The sequence below is a fragment of the Gymnogyps californianus genome, chromosome 7, assembly GCF_018139145.2.
Source record: "Gymnogyps californianus isolate 813 chromosome 7, ASM1813914v2, whole genome shotgun sequence".
Lineage (NCBI taxonomy): Eukaryota > Metazoa > Chordata > Aves > Accipitriformes > Cathartidae > Gymnogyps > Gymnogyps californianus.
Genome location: NC_059477.1, coordinates 37,388,263 through 37,410,818, shown reverse-complemented (window position 1 = coordinate 37,410,818; position 22,556 = coordinate 37,388,263). Strand labels below are relative to the sequence as shown.

At 41.4% G+C, this 22,556-nt stretch overlaps 1 protein-coding gene across 1 annotated transcript in view; it reads right to left on the bottom strand.

Moving 5' to 3' along the window:
- THSD7B (thrombospondin type 1 domain containing 7B) overlaps positions 1-22,556 on the bottom strand; it is a 276,547-nt gene that overhangs the window by 90,089 nt on the left and 163,902 nt on the right. Inside the window, exons 13-14 of the mRNA XM_050900047.1 lie at positions 14,458-14,652; positions 9,935-10,198 (exon numbers count right to left, since the gene is read on the bottom strand). Coding sequence (XP_050756004.1) covers positions 9,935-10,198; positions 14,458-14,652 — 459 coding nt within the window. The remainder of the gene's footprint in view (positions 1-9,934; positions 10,199-14,457; positions 14,653-22,556) is intronic.

Genomic DNA, 22,556 nt, shown 5'->3' with positions numbered 1-22,556 from the left:
GTCTGTAGTGAGGGATATTAGAAGTTTTGCAAACCAGACTCTCACTAATTTAATTTACACCATCCTCGTTTGCAAACCTTGGAGGACAGAGAGATTTCAAAGTATATCTCAGACCCAGGAATAGACTAAGGTAGGATAAATTCTCAGTTACTCATCAATATCATTATGATAATCATAGCAGACCAAGCTGAAGTTTAATTTTATCCACGTTTCCTAATTCAGGCTCATTTCCTCAAATCTTCTAAATTCAGCTGTTGCTATGTTTCTGAGTTGGTCTCCCAAACTCTTTGATCAAGCAGACTACATCAGGCACCTTAAAAGGTATCCACTATGTGCCCATCTCCCCCGTCATGCTCATTTCATTGCTGTATGCACTGCTCCAGCAAACTCATTGCTGCTCGGGCACTCAGATCATTTTATTCAGACACTGGCCTATGTGCAAAAACTGGAATTCTTATTTTTGTAGGACTCTTGTTCCATACAAGCAGAAACACATGATGTTGCTTCTGAAGATCTTCAGAATATGTCAGATGTGAAACCCTTTGACTCTCACCGAAATCCACTAACACACCTACTATGTCCAGCTGCCACAGGGCTCTCCACCAGCAGTAAAGATATGAAACTGTGACTTCCACTTAAAAATGATTTGTCATCTATCTATTTGCCTGAAAGTCCTGCTCATCAGAGCTGTATAAAAGGCAATCAGGTTAAAAAACATTGAAAAAAAACCCATATAAGACATGAGAGGAATCCTGTGAACTACCACAGGTACATGTCACTTCCCAGTACAGCTACACATGTCTCAAAGAGATCATGAAGTTCTCCATGAGCAGGAAAAGTGTAGAGCTCTTAACATTAGAGTACATAATTAATGAAAAGGCTTAGGCTAAAATGGTATTTCTTCATACTTCCAATATAACATGTTAAATGGAATGACATAGGGAGAGAAAAATATTAATTCCAAATCTATCTTTGTATGGTAATGTTGTGGTTTAACCCCAGCCAGCAGCTAAGCACCATGCAGCCGCTCCCTCACTCCCCTCCCACTCCTAGTGGGATGGGGAGGAGAATCAGGAAAAAAGGTAAAACTCGTGGGTTGAGATAAGAGTAGTTGAATAGCTAAAGTAAAATATAATACTAACAATAATAATAATGAAATATAGTAATAATAGTAATGAAAAGGAATATAAAAAAAAAAGAAGAGGGGAAAAAAAGGAAAAAAAACAGTGATGCACAATGCAACTGCTCACCACCTGCTGACCGATGCCTGAGCAGCGATCCGCCCCTCCCAGCCAACTCCCCCCAGTTTATATACTGGGCATGATGTTCCATAGTATGGAATATCCCTTTGGCTAGTTGGGGTCAGCTGTCCTGGCTGTGCTCCCTCCCAGCTTCTTGTGCACCTCCTCGCTGGCAGAGCATGGGAAACTGAAAAGCCCTTAACTTAGGATAAGCGCTACTTAGCAACAACTAAACCATCAGTGTGTTATCAACAGTATTCTCACACTAAATCCAAAACACACCGCTGCACCAAGTACTAAGAGAGTTAACTCTGTCCCAGCTGAAACCAGGACAGGTAACATTTTATTAGGGCCTTGCTTCATAACAGGCTGTATTTGTGACAAATGCGTTATTAAGGACAAAGAGATGGGCCACATTTCAAAGAGATACTCTTACTGTAGCCTGCTGCAGAAATCATGGCAGTAGATCGCCCAGTGCATTAACTTGCTATCAAAGCTCTCCTAAACCTCTGATAGACTATTTCTATGTCGAGTTGTTATTTCTACACTAAAAACATTCCCAACTCCCATGGAAGAGCTTTAACCAACCTGTCAAAAACAGAGAAAAACTGACTGAGCCTAATAATAGAAACAAAAGGCACGGACATGAACAAGGGTGGGCAGAGGTGGTCCGGCAAGTGGAGGCTGATGGTGATCGTCAAACACAAGAAAGTCTTTTTGAGGTTAGTAAAAAATCATTCCTTTGCATAGTCTGGTACTGCCGCCTCTTCAAAAGGGTCATTTTATGGAATGCAGCAAAAAGCATAAAAGAAATCTGGGCAAAAAGACATGCTATAAAGATTTTTATTTAGAGCCAAGAAGTAATAACAGACGTCACTATGACTAAATGCAGCACCTACAGAGTATGCTGCTCAAATAGCTAATCCTCTAAATATTTCCTCATAAGATGCACGCTTGCTTTCTGTAAGAAGATAAAGATCTAGAAGAATGTGCATTTCTACGTACTAGTGCCTCGGGGGAAGTCTTACTTTGCTTTAAATAAGCTTCTTTGATAGCCAGTTTGACCCATTCAGTAAAAACTTTTTTGACAGCTGTTTACCTTTGATTCTGTTGCCAGAAAAACATAGAGAACAGCGATGTCTGAACAGTTGTCTTGTGATCCAGTTTCATTTGATAAGTCTTTTAACATCCAGGAACGAACAACTGTGGCTAAATTTTCTTACGGTGAATAGATTTTGGAAAAAAGGAATGGAAAAGATAGGGAATAAATCAACATTCTTTGAGCACTGTTATGAGAGCAATATGTAAAAATCCTGTAGTCAAACAAGAAACGGAGGGCAAGTCCTTTACGGGCTCTGTTTCTGTGCTTACAGCTCCCCTGGCAGCCACAGCTGTAATTAAGAGTGTCACTGCACACCTAAGGAGATGTGTAGAAATGTCAGATAGAGGTCCAGAGGAGAACCCAGCTAGGATTTTGGGGCTAAATTTAGAAGCTATTTAGCTTTGAGATAACAGAAAACCAAGTAAAAGGCAACAGTGGCTTTGAAGAATCCTGAAGTGGGGACACGGGGGTAGGACAGCCCTGTCTGCAGCTGGCAACACCTTTCGGCCACCCGTGATCCAAACCCAGCCTTAATTCCCATGCCAGGGGATGGGATGGGCAGAAAATAAGGTGAATTTTTAGCTGAAACTTTTTCCTCAAGAAGTCTTTGAAAAGCTTTGTCCTGCTAAGTAATACAGTCATTTTTCTGTGATAAAAAGGCCACAGAGAAATACCGCAGAGCCACATAGGGGAAACCACAGAGAGAAACAGGAGTATTGTAATATTTAATTAAACTCAAATGCCAAAAAAAGGGTAGGCTAGTCTGAACACGGGGTCTACATGTTATCATTAACTGATGGTGCCAAGACCACCTACTACTCCCACACTTTTAGGGAGGAGGAGGCATCCCGAGGCTGTCACGTGTGGGGTCTGGAGCTGGGAAGAGGACAGCCTAGGCAGAGTTGCCCATTTTCCTTGGAAAAGAAATGAGGCTGTCAAGAATGAGGCCTCCAGAAATGAGGTCTCATCCATAAGAAGTGTGTAGGATGCTGTTTATGGAAGTACAGAAACCACTTAAAACTAAAACTAGTTGGATTCTGGAATTAATGGTTTGTGTTAAAAAATGAAATTTCAGTATAAAATTTCATTTAGTCTAAGAATGAAATTAAATACTTAGGAATATTTTCAAAAACACAGGTGAAACTTCTGTTCAGAAAAGTTTCTACTTCTGAAGATTTTCAAAACAAAATCAGGGACTTCTGCAACAATTTCATTCTTCAAAATACAATTTACCAGATATGGAAAAAATGTATACCACAGTAATTGCCAGAATAGATACACTTTCAAAAATAAACAGGCATTTATTCAACGTAGCTTTTCCAACTTTTTTTTTCCCAAAATTGTTACCTTGTAGGAAAGCTAAGTTTCCTATCAGTCCAGGATAGACTTGGCTCACATTTCTTTAACCTATTAAGCTCTGCTTATAGTTTTTTCAGCTACACAAATATCATTTTGCAGAACAATTATTAAAATCTAGTGACTAAAAGCTACCTGAAAATAGCTCATTTTCTCCTAAAATAACAGTGCAGGGATTCACACATTGCAGGGTTTCAGAGCAAGTCCTTGTGTTAACTCACAGGTAGGTCATGCCATGTCTATCAAGCTGGTGGCCAGGATTTTCAAATAAGGGAGCATAAACCCCAGAGGAACGCCCCCGGTAGAAATACAGCAATACTCTGGGCTGACCTTTCAGAAAATCAAACTTTGTTAGACTTGGCACTACCTGGTTTTCAGCAGTAGGAGTTGAAATTCCTGATCCATGACCTTTGCATACTGTCCTAAATCTCTCAACGCTGGGGACACGGCTGATCAGGACAGAAGCAGCACTATCACTGCTGGCACACACTGCTCTGAAGTGCCTCGGAGCAGGGAACATCCCTCCAGCAACCACAAAAACTATGAGTTTTCATGTCACCAGAATTTTTAACTCCTCCTGGTGCATCTGTTTGCTAATCCCACCCGTCCAGGATTAAACCTGACATTTTCAAGGAGTGACCTTGCCAGCAGCATTCCCAGTAGCAGTGTTACACCGACCTGACTGGGAGGAACCAAGTGACACCCCTGCGTCAGCAGGTGCCAGGGAACCCTCTGAGCAACCCCAGCCCTCTTTGATTTCTTCACCCGCAACTAAACCACGTAAAACAAAACACTGCACTGTCGAGAATAAGGAGGTATATGAGCATCCCTGCCGTGCCCTTCATAAATTTAGAGATAATTAAAGCTTTTTAAGGTGACTGTAGGTTGAAGCTAACCACTCTGTGATTTAAAGCCAGGATCTATTTGTCTGTTGTGTCTTTCTTCCAGGTTCCTGTTGTTGCGAGCACAGCATAATTTGAATAGTATAAGCGCTCTTCATAAATTCCTGCTTTCCATAAATTGCCCGTCGGATCAAAAGCAGAACCTCTGTGCGAGAGCACAGAAATTTCCAGCCTTTGATTTGGAACAGATGAGGCACCCTTTGTTCCTCTAAGATTAAAAAAAAACCCACAAAAAAGAGAGGCAAAGGAACTACATGAAATAATTCAAAACAAAGGAGGTGGAAATTCAAAACTAGTACGAGGAACTCGGATGACAGATTCAGAAGTGGATGAACTGCAATTAAGAGGACAATTTCACGTCCAAAGAGGATGCTTCAAACACCAGCCAGAGAATGAAGACCCTCTGGACTAGCGGTGAGCTGAACGCAATATAAGCCAGTCTTCTGATGGGAAGACAAATTGAGGCAAAAATATCAATTACATTTTTCTAATGTAGTCAGAGATAGTCACCTCTATCAATAATTTCGTAAGTGCATTTCCAAATTAAAGGAAGGAAAAGAAGAGTGAACCAAATCCAGGAAAAAAGAATTAGCTCGATTTGGAAACTGCAGGTCACTCATTTCTTGAGCTTATTGAATGGGCGATCAAGGGAAATGACGACACCACTAAAATAAAGCAGTAGACTAATCACAAAACCCAGTCATGAAAAAAATCTACGGTGTGTTTTTTCTGGACATCAGAGAAAAGGTTTTGTATAGAAAGGAATAAAATTCAGAAAAGTCTGGGATTTGTATCTTTAAGCTTGTCGTATCTAATGATCATGAGCTAACCCAAGATGAAATTGCAGTGAGGATAGGTAAATTAGTCAAGGTGTGACCTGTGTACCCACTACAGTTGACAAAGTATTCACACAAGTGCTCAGCTGTGCTGGGTCAGGGCAGAGGTCCCTCCAGCCCAGGTCTCCAGTCCTGGCAGAAGAACCTGTAGACACCAGGCAAGCTAGTAGCGCATTTCCATTAAGGCACAACTGGAATGCTTTTGTCTTCACTGTTTTTGGACCTTGGGATACTCTGTATGCGGTAACTACACCAATGGGGAGAAAATCCATTTCCTGTTGAGAACGTATGCTTAAAGGGTTAATATATTTGCAGATAATAGGCTTAGGAGAGTTGGAGTCTAGACTACTGACAAACACAGATGAACAGACTTTAATGGTTTTTTGGTTTGGTTTTTTTTCCGCCCAAGTGGCAAATGCAGAATTGCTCACAAAGCTCAGTGTAAGATCAGGGCCTCAGACCCTGAACCCCTCTGAGCAGTGATTAATTTCTACATTAGACTCAAACTCACAGTACATTCACTTGATAACTATGATACATTCACATAATAAGTCACATTGACTCGAGTGAACTACACCCTACTGAAGTGGTAAGTTCAACAGCCAGGTTTCAGTCAGGAGAAGTGAAAATCATTGCTGCGAGAAGGCAAGAGCCCAGAGTTTGCTCTCTAGAAAAGCTACAAACTGACCTATTCTATTCTACACCATTTTTATTATCCTATACTTTGTACTCATGGCATTATCAAGTCTGGGACAAACTTAAATCTACTTCTAAGGCAAAGTTTGCATTCTTACATCTGTCCTTCTATATTTTGTAAAAGTTCTTCAAAAGGACCTAGCAAAGAACTGAGTTCTAAGTCTTACAACTTCTCACTTCTGTCCTGGTTCAAGGGAAAGGAAGGAAAAGCACTGTCCTGCAAAAGGAAAAGAGCCCGAAACAAAGAGAAGTCAGAAGACCTGAAAGGAATAAAAGAGGAACACGCTTACCCCCATATCTCATAAAGCAAGAACAATGTCTAAATATCACAGTGATTGGCATTCAATATATAAGGCAATGGCTTAATTAGCCATAAATATGTCAGCTAGCAAATGTTAAAAGGTCACCTGATACTAATTGTGAACAAGACAAACTGAGCTGCTTAAAAAAAACCTGTCATGAATAATTTCTCAGGGCTTAGCAATTCTGCATGCTTCTGTAATTTGTTCTTCTCTATTATGGTTGAATAACATTCTGCTAATTATTAATTGGATAATGATTTGTTTCTATCACTAATTCAATAATGTGTTCAGAAGTGCATTTTGAAAGCTCCCAGCTCTAGAGACCATAAATATCAGGCTTATTGTGGTGGGTTGACCCTGGCTGGACACCAGGTGCCCACCAAAGCCGCTCTGTCACTCCCCTCCTCAGCTGGACAGGGGAGAGAAAATATAACGAAAGGCTCGTGGGTCGAGGTAAGGACAGGGAGAGCACTCAGCAATTACCATCACGGGCAAAACAGACTCGACTTGGGGAAATTAATTTATTACCAATCAAATCAGAGTAGGATAATGAGAAATAAAACCAAATCTTAAAAACACCTTCCCCCCACCCCTCCCTTCTTCCCAGGCTTAACTTTACTCCCGAGTTTCTCTACCTCCTCCCCCTGAGCAGCGCAGGGGACGGGGAATGGGGATTTGGGTCAGTTCATCACACATTGTCTCTGCCGCTCCTTCCTCCTCAGGGGGAGGACTCCTCACACTCTTCCCCTGCTCCAGCGTGGGGTCCCTCCCATGGGAGACAGTCCTCCACGAACTTCTCCAACGTGAGTCCTTCCCATGGGCTGCAGTTCTTCACAAACTGCTCCAGCGTGGGTCCCTTCCCCGGGGTGCAGTCCTTCAGGAACAGACTGCTCCAGCGTGGGTCCCCCGCGGGGTCACAAGCCCTGCCAGCAAACCTGCTCCAGCCTGGGCTCCTCTCTCCATGGGGCCACAGGTCCTGCCAGGAGCCTGCTCCAGCGCGGGCTTCCCACGGGGTCACAGCGTCCTTCGGGCATCCCCCTGCTCCGGCGTGGGGTCTTCCATGGGCTGCAGGTGGATATCTGCTCCCCCGTGGACCTCCATGGGCTGCAGGGGGACAGCCTGCCTCACCATGGTCTTCCCCACGGGCTGCAGGGGAATCTCTGCTCCGGCGCCTGGAGCACCTCCTCCCCCTCCTTCTTCACTGACCTGGGTGTCTGCAGAGTTGCTCCTCTCACATATTGCCACTCCTCTCTTCGGCTGCAGTAGCACAGTTTTCTTTTTCCCCTTCTTAAATCTGTTACCCCAGAGGCGCTACCACCGTCGCTGATGGGCTCAGCCTTGGCCAGCGGCGGGTCCGTCTTGGAGCCGGCTGGCATTGGCTTTATCGGACATAGGGGAAGCTTCTAGCAGCTTCTCACAGAAGCCACCCCTGTAGCACCCCCGCTACCAAAACCTTGCCACGCAAACCCAATACACTTATCTTCACTTAACTGCTCTGGTTGGAAGGCGGGTCCCAAGTGATGGAAGTGGAGCCTATGGAGCTTTCTGCTCACTTTTGGGCACTCTACATCCAAAGTCACCAAAATATCCATGTCCTCTGGAGACCAAGGCAATGCTGTTTTCCTGCTTGCCTTGCAGGGAACAGAAGGTGTTCAACGCTGGGTAGCAATTAGGAGCTTATACATCCTGGGTATTAAACAGGGGTCTGGCTGGAGATTAATAGTTCACCCTTAAGTGAACTCTTATGGGGCATCCAGAAGGTGGAAACTTCTCACCCTTCCTTTACATCCCACTTCCAAACCTAAAGGTCTTCAAAGCACTGTGTAAATAGAGTGCAGGAGGAAGGGCATACAATAGGGCTCTGCTGTACAGTACTGACCACCCCTCTGAGCTCTGACATGGGTCCTGTGCCGGGGCCGTGTTGCAATCATTTCTGCCCAGATAAAAAGCTGAAGACAAGAAAGCCAACAATAATCCCCTTGAGCTACCACTCCCTATGAGAAGCCACACCATTAAAAATGCCACATAAATATCACTGACAGAAAACAGGCTTCAAGGTTATTCAGAAAAGCCCCATGCATAGACAACCTCCTCTTTTTAATAGTGATAAAAACCCTGAGTTTTTTTGAAAGAGCAAGTCATGGCACAGGCAAATCTACCTTTCAAAACCCACCAGCTCCCTTTTTGCAGAAAAAAAGGTAATGTTGTGGGGGAAAGGTATAGCATTCCTCCTTCATGGGCCACAGAGGCATAATCAATTGGTACAACAGCACATTGTTGAAACACAAACCATGGAAAGCTGCTTTATGAATCCGTGCAGCCAGCTGGAACAGCCATCAACAGCTGCGAGAGGAATTCACTCCAGGACTGAATCACTTCATTAGGGTGGGTTTTTTTCCTTTCATTACATGCGGCTCAGACTGCTGATCCTCATCCTGAAGACCCTCCACAGAACAGCCCCACTTCTTTCTCTGCTCCCTTATATACTCAGGAACATTAATGGTTCCCACTGTATTACTTAATCTCCTCCTGAGACATCATTTCGCCCTCTCCCATCATATAGCTCACCAGCACCCTTCCAACCTACTACATCACATTGTGTGGTGTCCTAAGTTTTTTGACTGGAAGTCAGAGAGCATTAGTGTTTTGGGGTCAGCACAGGTACAGAATTTGCCCCTAAGATAAGGACTTTTGTCTGCAAATTGATTTAGCGTAATGATTGTGATGAACTGCAAATCATGGCAACTGGGAGAAAACATCCAGATCGAATGACATTTCCTGCTTGCTCTGCTTCTAATTCTGCCCTACTTCTGTTTGATATAGGCTACTTGATTATATGTGAAATATAAGTGGACAGAACCGCAGCCCAGAGCTCCAGCAAATAGTGACGCTGAATATGCGTGTATCAATTTGAGCTTGAGACTGGCACAAAATTGCAAGGATGAGACCACTGGCTGCTGAAGTCATGTGTGCTTGGCATGAGTGACAGCAGGTGACATCACAGGGGGGTTGTAATTAAATATGATTATCTCAAGAAAATTCCTGATTCCCTCAGTGAAAATAACTGTACGAACCTCCAAATTTAGTGAAAAGGAATAAAAATTTCTAAACAAGTAAAAGCTGAAGTAGGAGATACCTTCAAACAAAATGCTGATTGAAATACACCTTCTCCTAAGCCTATACTTCTATGGGATTTTCAGACAAATAAAAGAAATGCCTCTGGTATTCTGACAGCGTAGCCAACTTTAGCCCTCTTTTACTTCATTTCCGTTGTAGAAATGCCAGCACACCCTTATACTGAGGAAAACTTCAGTATTAAGAGCGATCAGAAGATACTCAAAGAACAGTGTTCAACACTCACGGTAACCTTGTCATAGGTGTTCCAGCAAGTAAACAGGTACACACCTATGACAGGCTCCAAAATGAACCGTTGCGTGGGTAACTGTGCTCAGCATCAGGGCTATTTACACGTGTTGTACGCTTTTTAAAATCTCCTTACCCGAACTGCTACAGCGAGATGGTTCCACGAGTCTGCCGGTCTTATCATAACAGGCAATAGCTCGCAGTCGTACACCCTTGCCACACTCCTTGGCGTCTCCGTGGGATCGTGTTCCCAACTGCGGCTCGGATGTACCTCCTCCGACAATGCAGTCGGACCAATTTCCATGGGGCTGGGAGGTAAATACCTCGCAGGGGCACAGCTCTGTTTCAACTTGAGGATAAACTTCTGTATTCTGGCATTTGTCTCGCTTTCTGCTTCGCCCTGTTCCAACCACAGAAATCTGTTCGTTAGCTTAACATCTGCTACTTCTGATAACAACGCGTCATATTATTTATACTTGCATGAATTCAACACATTAGAACCAAGACAATCTGAATGTTAATATCCAGGAACACTTCCGAAGCATCTATTAGCTGCTGCCAGTGCTCTGGAGTGCAAGGACAAGGTATTTATCTCCAGGGGCAACCAGAGAACTTGGAAATACTGTTTTGGTGGGTACGGCAAGGAGCAAAATGCAAAGTCTTACTCTAGTAACGGTCTGCCCACAAAATGGTTAGTAATTTTATATAATATCATCTTTGTCTAATTATCTGATGAAAATAAATTGATTGTTTTGTCTCTGTTTGCTCGCAATCAATGGTTGCCAGGACAACTTCCAGAGGACTCTACATTAGCCACAACTTCTTTGACGCTACTTTACAAATTAGTTAAAGATGCACTCTGCGCACAAACTGTACTTTGAAGAAAACAGAAAAGATAATCCTCAGTAAATTATTAGGGCTGGAAAGCATTTCAATGGTTATATTTGGTTTAATGTTTTCTTTTGCTCTATTCCTTCAACAGGTTTTAAACGAAGGCTCTTTACAGATCTTTCAGTAGCTTCAGGAAGCAGAAGCATTCAAATAAACCTGTGGTACAGCTCTCTGCAACTGCACGCTCCATGCCCTGTTCCTGGAGGACTTCTAGGCATAAGAAGAGGTCCCTGGTACAAGGAGAGATAACGTAAAGAAGAGAATTCATGTTCCCTGCATCCCTACAGCTGCTCCAGGGAACAAAGGTCTGTATACAGCCTCTAAAGATAAAATCAATGCTTTTCTTGGCATGGGTTAGCCAACATGACATGGAGCAATCTTTATGCTGGCTGAGCTCAGGAACGCCTTTGCATTTGGCATCTGCGCAGAAGGGGAGTATTAATCTTCACTAACAAACCTCATCGGTATCCCATCCTCAAAACATTCTTTGGGGATCTTGGATGCGCTAAAAATACTTCTGCAAAAAGTTTTTAAAGCTTTGATCCCAAAAGAAATGTGTTCTCTTTGGTATTGCACACAAATAAGATACTCAAAACAAAAAAATAAGTTATATAACCCAACAACTCTCTCTCTAGTCTGGAAGGAAGAGTCATTAAACCACATGTCAGTAGGAGCACAAGCTGGCTGTTGTCAATACCTGTTTGCATACAAACATGTACCTCCAAAGAGAAGGGCACCAATTGCAGGCCCTTAATATCACTGTCCTTCAAGCCCCAGCTCTTTCAAAATTGTACTTCCAGAGTTCTGGGGAATGTAAAGTTTGCCAGCACACAGGGAAAATAAACACAAAGAAATCAAATATTGCCAACATCTTTATATTTTTTTTAATATATTTTTTATATTTTTATATATATTTATGAGCAAATTCAAGTAAGGTATAAGAGGTACAACTCCACATACTTAAAGGAAAGTCTTTTAAAAGGCTTTAAACAGATTGGGAGCTCTCTAGTGGCATTTCCAGCATTTTATGTTTGACGAGCTGACAGAAGCCACAAACTCAGTGTATATGTACACCTGTATGTTCTGCATTGTATTAGTAAACATGGGAATTTGGGATTTGCCCATGTTTTGCCATTATTACATGAAGCACATCAGACACAGGTAAGGATGCTAATAATCTCACACTTATATGACACTTTTTTCCAACTTGCCCTGCCATCTGTTTTGTAGGAATCATCCCTCTAACGAAGTTGCTATGAAAGCCCTATTTTGAGGGCAAAAGTGACATTCATCCCATACTCTTCACAAAGAAGTAGTCTTAGAATTAGTAATGGTGATATTTTTATCATCTTCACAGACTGCTTTAAAAATTACTATTAAAAATACCATCTCCAAAATTTTCAAGGACATAAATCCTTCAATTAAACAGTTTTTTCTTTTTTAAATTAAATTTCTGAACACTAACAAATATTATATACATTAAATATTATCAGGTAGTGCATACTGTACATAAAAATTACATAAAATGTTAAAAATACACCTTCCTACAGAAAATGCATTGTATCCGTAGTACAGTGAATTAACTGACTATATTAATTAACTGAAGACTTACCTAAAAACTGTGTTTTCATTATAATGACTTTGAATTTTGATATGTTCTGCAATAAGTCTTTGGCTTTTTAAGTAATGACTAATTTTATATGTAGAGTCTATGATTACTTACAAAGTAAAATGAATAATACTATTAAAAACTGAGTGGGAGGCAAGCAAATACTTAGCAAACAATTAGCAGATTCCCACTAAATGACATTGTTAATGAACTCTTATAATGAAGCTGAAGCATTCACTTGAGCATAGACACACAGTGATGAACAAGGAGGAACAATTCATGCACACTTACAGAAAGGTGAAATACAAATGGATAAAGGACTCTCTCAACATCACGAAGTACTTCCCAAAATAACACTTGCCTTAAATCTTTGGACTGAGTTCACATGGATGAGATTTTTTCAAGACTTTTGGCCATCTCCAATTTTCATGAAGTTTTACGCAAATACAGGTCAGCACTCATCTCATCGACTTCCCCTTTTGAAATATGGTCAAACCAAAACCGATGTCTGATTTGGTCCTCCCTCGCTGCTCTCTGTGGTTTTGTGCTGTCCCCACCCCAGCACCACCTGGGACACCCGCTGCATGTTCAACACTTGCTTTTCAGGACCCCTTTGCTGGGAGCAGGCGAGACCACGAGCTCCTTCCTGGTGGGAGGAAGGGAACCCAGCAAGGTCGTACGGGAGAGACGGGTGGTGTTTGGTCACAAATGCAGTGTGGGTGAGGAGACAAGCCATCAAAACCTGAATATCAGAAACTATTTTTTGTCCACTTACTTGAACGGATCTATGTCTGACGTAGAATGGAGTGAGAAAGGGGATAGGTAGGACCATACTGTTTTGTAACTTGCACATACGTTCATAAAGAAAATTCAGATTTAAAACTACCTGGAAGTAAGTATTCACTTATTTCTTACAGTATCATATTTTCTATAAGATCAGGCACCTACTGTTCCGATAGGGATAGAGGATTTCTACTACTATAAACATACAGGCATTGATATAGAGAACATTTTAGAATATGCTTTTTGACAGAAACAATAGAGCATGGTATAATAATGATTTTTATGTAAAAGAGAAATCTTTATCCTTTAATGAGCTATACTCACGAATGGCAGCTTGAAGTGATTATGTCTGTATACCGTAATTGTTAGTTACTAAAAACTTGGATCATTCCAACAGTAACAAACTGAATAACAAGATAGCCATGCAGCCGGGTACAAGTGAGTCTAGAAGAAAGGAGCAGTGGTAGCCACCATACTCTGCTGCCATTCAGTTCCCAGGCATTATCACAGTAGACATTTTCACAGCAATGTTAGTATTTTACTCCATAGTAGAAGTCTTTGAAGTTTCACCGCTATTAACGGAGCAAACTCAAGCCAGCTGCACGACAGCTCTCAAACACAACACAGAAATATGAAAAGACATGAGTGTTCAGGATAACAATAACAGCAAATTTCTTGTAAACCTTCTGAAAACAGTATAATTCATTTTGATTTGATTCAGCTATGGGGGGGGGGGAGGCGGAGGAAGACAACTCCTAACAAAACAAGCGGCTCTAAACTATTAATGTTATAGAGTTTTAAAGCTTTTCAGTTTGGTCAGCATTCAAATAACATAATAACAAACCACAACAGCAAGTATGGGAGACTGCTCCATGAAATGGTTTGAACTAGCGTGTTTAATGAATACATATAAAAGATCAAACAAAACTGTTTTAACGATACTGGTTTTTCTTTATTCATGGTATTAATTTGCCCTGTTGAACTACTGGATACTGCTAAGCACAAAGCTCCCAGCTTTAAACTTCATCCAGATTTCAACAGTTTTAAACAGAAAAACACACTGATTTTTATTCTTGTATACGTATCTGCTGCATGCTTCCCAGCTTAATAGGTCAGATAAACTTGCACAATGCATAGTCACTATTTTATTTGGTTTCTGTCTAAAAATGGCTTTCCATCACCAAGTTCTTCTGCACTATTCTCATACCAAAATGCGTGTGCATAAAGCAGGCAGTGATCAGTATCAGATGAAAAATCAGTTAAGGATGATTACTATTCTGTCTGGATTTTCCCAAAACCCCAATGTCAGTCCACCAACATCTGAGAAACATTATTCACGAGTATCACCATCAGATAAATACTATAAAAGACTATACCTGTGAGTGACCGTCTCCTACTTCTAGTTGATTCACAGTCAAACGAGCATGCTGTAAATTTAGACCAGGGGGTAAACGTGCAGTCATCTTTGCAGGGAACGAGACACTCCTGTACAAGAGACGGCATAGCTCCTGCCCACCGCATGCAGTCACCGACATCGGCAGAGTTGTCCTGCTCTGACAGGCATGTAACAGCTGAAAAGTAAAGGTACAGAAATGTTTATATTCTTATATATATTGTACTACACTCTAAGCAGTCAGTACTTGTGTTCTATGAGAGATTCACTCTTCTGGGTTAATAGGATAAAGCTGATTTATTTTTAGGTCATTATTCATGCGTCACTCAAAGATGTGCTAGAAGCGTCACAAAACCATAAAGACACATTCTTATTTGAGCAGTTTGTTATCTAAATGATGATATAAATTCAATATTCTCAAGGAGGCAGTCATTTTAAGGGTTGGGGCAACAGTTTAACCAATGATACATTGTACGACTACACAAGAAAAGATATTATACTGCGGCTATGTGCCATAAAGCATATTTGGTCGAGGCCAGGATTCCCAAGCTGTGATGCACACACTATACATGGAACTGAAACTGCTTCAAAGTGGAAAAAAAAATAAAATTGAAAAATACAAAAAAAAAAAGCTTTCTTCTCCAAAACTGCCATCTTTTCCATATTTCAGATGAAGGGAACAACTGTCTGAGCAGCTTTCCCATGCACAGTGGTGACCTCTGCTCTGTCTGAGCAGCAGATGCTACAGCTAAACGCTTCTTGCAGCAAGGTGTAAACACCAGGTCTGCCCCCTCCAAACTGAGTTCCCTAGATATTGTGCTACCCCTTGTGCTCTCCCACTCTCTGGCCATCTGAACCTTTAAATCTCTTGCATAAATGGAGATGTTTAGGAGGAAGGGCATGAGCGTTCAGCCTGCAGCCATGATAGAAAGGGGCTGCAGCTACTGCACTTTACTAGAAGCCTGCTTTTACGGTGCACGATAGCTTGCTATAAGAGCACTATTAAATGGATCCATTAACAGAAAAACCACAAAAAACAACTGCTCTGTAGGTCTCAGCTGAGGAGTGTCACTCTGCCGAGCTCCATCCCACCTGAAGTGCCTTCGCACACGGGCAGAGGCAGAGCCCCTGCGCACGTACCGAGCTTTACCTTCACATACAGCACTATCAACGCTGCAGCCCACATTCAAATGCGATGCATTTCTCTGGTCCCCTGCCCAAAGCTTCACCAGGTCTCTAAGACTGGGCCATGGCAATAGGAAACAACAGGCACAGGGCCAGGCTGGGGCTGAGGTCTCTGAATTTGGACGTAGATGCCATTGGGGCCAGGCAAGAGTCAAACGGGCTTTGCAAGAGCACAGCCCAGGACTTAGATGCACTGATGCCCCCCCGGTTTTATTTTAGGTCAATGCCCTTTTCCTTCAACACCCCTGTCCTTTTTTGGACTGTAATGATTAATTTTTCAGGGTGGATAATGGCACTATATAGACATGATGGAGGACAAAAGTATTAATGTATAAATCTGAGTCACAGGAAGCCTATAATAAAACTTGCTAAAGTTTCAGTGAATTAATAATAAGTAATTATAATAAATAAAAATAGCCTGCACATCATGAAGTCTTTCATTTCATTAATAATAATTCTCACAAAACTTCCAAGATTATAGGCTATTTATATCTTACATTGTAGGTTAACCAAAGCAAAGATAGGTTGTGACTTGATTAAAGTAATAGTCAGGGACAGAGTTAGGAATTGAATTTGGCCCCAAGAGTTTAGTCATGTCAGGCTCTCTGATTTCAGGCAAGTCCACACATTGTATCGTAAAGCTACAGAAGACGAAATAATTGAATCCAGATTTTATTATTTAACTTTAACAACCTGTGATATTATTTTATGGAGATTCCTAAATAATTCAGGTTTTTGAGGCTGCATATATTTTTCCTTGTTGCCAGCACTTAATGTAACTAGGAGTGCATGAAGAAAAAGGGAAAAATAACTCTCTGTTTTCTTACAGTTAAAGGATTTACTGGTGTGTAACTTTGCAATGAATACACGATTTTTGGTTTTTAACTACAGTATTGTATGGGAGCAAGGCATGGGTTGGCAACCACCTGGAAATAAAAAAAACATCTTATTAAAATGTAATTAGATTTCTAAGGAAAAAATCAGCATTTTGAAGACCGTGCAAAAGGCAGGCAATTGTTAAAAGTCTCTTTAGACTCAAGTGACAATAAATCAGCATATTAATAACTACCTCTAAATTGCTGATCCTTGCCTTTCGCTTTCAATCCTTGTGACCCTTTCTATCTCTCAACTCTGGCAGTCAGAAAGTCGGAGACATTCCCCTTCTCAATTACGTGAGTGTGAGGACAGAGGTCACCACTCTGTATGGGAAAGCGGGATAATTGCCCTCTTCAGGAAGGTTAAACAAGTAATAGACTCTAATGCCCAAGGTCTGTGTAGACTCAATACCTTCAGCAAGGACACCAAAGATTTGGCAACGCAAACGTGTTCACGTGAAGTATGGCCAAGTGTATGCAAACCATACATACTTCTCAGCATCAACTACAACTGCTAGCGTCTGCAGGGAAGTGAACAATATCCTACGCTGCCAGCCCCATGAAGCAATATTTGCAACTGCATAATAAACCGTCATGTTGCAATGTTTACTACTATCTGACAGAAGATCACAATTCATTCCTGACATTTATTAATGGCAACACAAGTGAGGGAACTTCTAAATATCGATGTTAAACCAGACGCTCCATGCTGCAATGAGTTATTATCTAATGGCCCGATCTTCTGCACAAATGTCCTTAATTTTAAACAGAGAAATAATTCACTGAGTTCGCTGAGCCTATTTAGATGCTGAAAGTGATGGATATATAAGGACATGAGAGATGAGGGCAAATATTTGACAGACATCATGGAGCTTAAAGAAATTAGTGGCAATAGTAAACATGGGTAGAAGAAAGTTAAATTAAAATAACAAATAATATAGTGGATTATACATGTATAAGCATGTAGACAAGCAGAACTTGAAAAGAAGAAAATATAATGGATAGTCTAGTAAGAGACATAAGACCTAAAGGAGGAGAGGAGAAGGATCTCCTGTGAGGTGATTAGGGACAGGCAGGTGGTTGAAAATACAGAATTGCTTCTCTTCTCTACTTTAGGAATTTTTATAAGTACAGATCCTGGTAATTCAATCTGGTCATTCCTGACAGAGCAACAAAGCCTCAGTGTCAGCAAGGAGAGAAGGCAGCGGCCAAAGAGCAAGGAATCCAAAAAGCTTTTTTTGATGCCTAAAATAATACCTAAAGAGCAAACATTCTGCTTGCTTCCCACTCTCCTGGACTTTTGCACTTATCAATGCCAACAGTATTATTACTAAGCTGGTGGGCCCAGATGACCACCTCTTTGGTGACCCAACTGGCAGCTGCATCACTTTGCTGGGAGAGCAGGCACTTCTTGTTTTATATGCACAAAATAAAATGCCAGCCATGAACATCTGGTACCTTTACACACCAAAACCCCACGCCTCCACAGACTGGCCTAAGTGGTACAGTGCATTTCAGTCATATTAGGAGGGAATTCATTTGCACTCGAGAGTCTGCAAACATCTTCAAAGACGATGCCAATGCATAACTTCTTCAGTTTGAACTGAATTGTCTTCAAAAGCCTGAGCTTAATGGGCCTGATCTTTACAGCATGTCAGTCATAAGAAATGGCAGGATTTCTGCTACATGCTTACAACTATGCTTGAGGTGAGCAGCATGAGCTGCTAAAATAAATTAAATAATAAAACAAAAGCCCATTAGGGCATTTTAATGGATTGAGAAGGGCCAGACAGGAAGCAGCAGAGCTGACAGATCCACTCCAGTGGTTCGCTCAGGAACTAGTCACCTCATTGCTGCCTGCTGCAAACTTATTTCCCAGTTAAGTTAGCTTTAACTTTTAAGAGGAAAATATTTTCAAATACAGGCACTTTTGGAAACAGAATGAGACAAATTTGTTCTCAGTGGACCTTCAGGAAAGTTAGTAAAATTATTTATCCTCAGTGGTTTCAAACTACTGATTGGTTTGGCTCATGTGTGGTTTATGTTGCATAAAAAATATTTCCCCGTAATCCTCAGTTCTGTCACAATGGTTTTAAATAAACTCATACCGCAAAGCCATGTCTGCTATGTCAACATCTCATTGGTTTTTTTTAAGTGGGATACCACCAGAGGGCAAATGCAGTCCATTTGCAGCCCTATGCAGTGAGAAAAAAAATCACATAGTAACGATAAATCCCTCCTAGACATAATGTGTGATTTCTACCATCTGCAGCATTTCAAATGGACACAAACATATGAATAGAAAAAGCTAGTAACAGGACACTGCCAGATAAAGGGTTTCGAATTATAATATTGATTCCCACAAAGAGGGGAAATGCAGGACTTCCTTTTGAACTCCCGCTATTCTTTCTTATTACCACCAGTCAACGCCACCAAACTGGAATTAAACACTTGGGGCCAAGCTGCAGGATGACAATTTAATGCAGTTCTGTTGATATAAACCAATGGCTCGCACAAAAAAAAAAAAAAGTACACCTCCTCTCGTAACGATAAAAACAAGATCATGAATTAAACTGAAAAGTAACCAGGTTTAAAATGCTAAAACAAAATATCTTTTTTTCAGGGCAGGGCTGGAATTGTTTAACGGACAGTGTGGATACACCCGTTAAGGTGCAAACAAAAGCTAGCAATTAATATGAGCAACGAAAATAGCTGCAGATGCAACCGCTTTGCTTCAAGGCATAAGTCAAGTGTTAAATGTACAGCTGGGGGAGGAAATTTCCCTTTCTGCTGGTATGGGGTCCTGTCGGGATACTGAACAAGGACTGCTAATGGGATATTCAGTACAACAGTCTCTGTCTTCTGGTTTTATATTTACACCCACAAGAGTATGTTTGTATGCCACCATATGGCACGCAGGAGCATATGGAAGCTATATTCTTTAACTACATTTATCTTAAATTAAAAGTAAATAGCAGACACTTCTTCTATAAACTTTTACACAGTGAAATCAAACGTTTGTATGCTGTCAAATTGCAGAGGCGCCGAACGCATCCTTAGATGACATTATGTCACCACCAAAGAAACACGTCAGCATCAAACCGGGGTAACTCAAGCACTCTCAGTAGGCACATGCCTGACTTAAGAGCACTACAGACAGTCCTAACAAAAGGAGTGTATTGAGAAAGAAATATTATAGGCATAGCATTGCATCCAATAAGGAAAGATAAGATAAATACAGTTCCTCTTAAGTACAAATCCAATTACAGACAGTCTTGGTAATCATATTCATTTACCAAAGTTATAATCAATTCTCCTTTAAAAATGCATTGCAACAGTTTCCAAAGTGTAAAAAGCTGAAGAGTGAGAATATCAACTACCAACCAGTAAAATTATATTGTACCATGGCACTTCAATTTGGGAAACCTAAATGAGTGGTTTCAAAACTCTGGAATTAAATGTCATTAGAACATCTGAAAACAATGACTGATAATTCCAGAAAGGTACACTCAGGCCAAACACTAAAACTAAAGCTGTGCGGTAGTGTAAATCAAATGACTGGACTTAGTACAGGAACAACGGGATGACCTATGAGGCTAGACAAGAAGTCTAACGCCCAAGAGGTATAGACACAATGATGTAATAATCTTCTCTGGCTTCAAATTCTAAGAATGCGTGAAAAATCGTTAGCAGGTAAAGTCAAGGGAATTATTTTAATGCAGCTGTTTACCTTCTCATTGTTCAGAAAAGTTCTCATTTTGTGTTGCATAACTATTATTACCCTTTGTCGTGGTTTAATCCCAGCCAGCAACTAAGCACCATGCAGCTGCCCTCCCCTCCCCCCTCCCAGTGGGATGGGGAGGAGGATCGAGGAAAAAAAAGTAAAACTCGTGGGTTGAGATAAGAGCAGTAAAATAAAATATAATACTAACTAATAATAATAAAAATATAATAATAATAATTGTAATGAAAAGGAATATAACAAAAAAAAAGAGAGAAATAAAACCCAAGAAAAGACAAGTGATGCACAATGCAATTGCTCACCACCCGCTGACCGATGCCTGAGCAGCGATCTGCCCCTCCCGGCCAACTCCCCCCATTTATATACTGGGCATGACATTCTATGGTATGGAATATCCCTTTGGCTAGTTCGGGTCAGCTGTCCTGGCTGTGCTCCCTCCCAGCTTCTTGTGCACCTCCTCGCTGGCAGAGCATGGGAAACTGAAAAATCCTTAACTTAGGATAAGCGCTACTTAGCGACAACTAAAACATCAGTGTGTTATCAACAGTATTCTCCCACTAAATCCAAAACACAGCACTGTACCAGCTACTAAGAAGAAAATTAACTCTATCCCAGCCGAAACCAGGACATCCTTCAATGTAACAAGATAACATATCATTTCTTACACATATCACTAATGATAAGTGAAAAAGGAGTTCAGGGATAATGTTAGAAAAAAAGAAGAAAATAACTTTAAGAATCCAGACTTGCTGACTGTAAGCACAGTCTCATAACTCATGATGACCTCATTTATTTTCTATATTGGTGCTCCTTCATACCTACAACGAGTTTCTCCAAAATCCCAGGTGGAATATTTATGTTATTCCTGGTATGTTAACACAACCCCTAATTATAGAAGGAGACCAGAAGCAGACATAATAGAAGACATAAGACAAGGCTTTGCTGAGACTCAGGTTTAAGTCTAAGGCCCTGATTCTGTAAGGACAAAAGTATACACTTAAGTTCACCACTGTGACACACCCCACACCCACACCCCCCCAGATGCAGCAGCACTCCCTGCAATGAAATGAAGTGCATCCAAAGTTTGGACTTACAGAAGCAAACCATAAGATAATCATTAAAAGTAAGTCCTGAGGAAAAGAACAAATGACGCCAGGAAGGACATCGCAGACACAAATCTAGTAAAAATAACTGAGGAAGATCTGGAACAACTAGTTATGCAGCAGGGAAACTGGCTCTGAGATCACCAGTTTCCCATTTTGTAATTATTAATGATATCGACAGTAGAGCCAAAGGGCTAACAAATGCCACTGAGCAAACAGAGTGCTGAATAAACACAGACCCCAACCAACGTGCACCATAAACAAACAAGAGGAGCCTGAGATGAGGTTGGGAAGCAATAAAGATGGTAAATATCAACTGAAAAGATAAAGGAAAGCAACTTAAATGACTTGCATGAAAAGCCATCAGGGAAGAATTGGGTAGAAAGGTTGGGTACAGAGCATTAGCATGGAGAAGAGACCGTAACAGGGGAAAGGGGAGAAGTTTGGGATAGAATTAGAAGGGAAGGAAAAAAAGCATGCAAAACTGTGAAGATCCTTCTCAAGTTAAAGGTCCACATTTTAGCTGCTCTTTGGGTTGGTTTCTCTCTGCAGCCTTCCCACAATAAGACATGTATGTGGGGAAAAAAGATAGGTTAATCTAGGTACAGGAGCCTCAGAAAAAGAGGAGTCCCAGCTGCAGCTTTCTGGGGGTCAGCCTGGCGGGAGGTCACGTCCAGCGCAGCCACAGCCGAGCCCCCGCTGAGGCAGCCGTCCCCACGTGCACGTCTCTGACCGAACCGTAGAGCTCCCCTGCAGCTCCAGATCATCAGCATTCACCAGACGGAAAGGGATAAAGAGGTCTGTACACAAGGTCTGCATACCAGAGGCGCACGTCCCTCCCACACCATTCACTCCTCATGGCTCAGAGCCTCTCAGCCAACACCCCAGCACGAGCACGAGAATGGAGCAGTTTGTCTGAAACAGATTAAATATGTCCAGGGCTGCGTATTAAAACCGGTAAAATCAGTGCAGGCTGACTTCTTGTCATTTAATGCCTTAAACTGGACTCACCTCTGTTCCATTTTAAAATAACTTCTTAGAGTACAATTTTTCTTTGATACTTATGGGTGAGGTTATCGATTATTTGGTTGGGAATATATGATTTAACTGAAAGAATTGAGCTGTACGTGTCAATTTTGCCAAGCTGTGTGACTTGATGTTTTAATGCTTCCTCAGC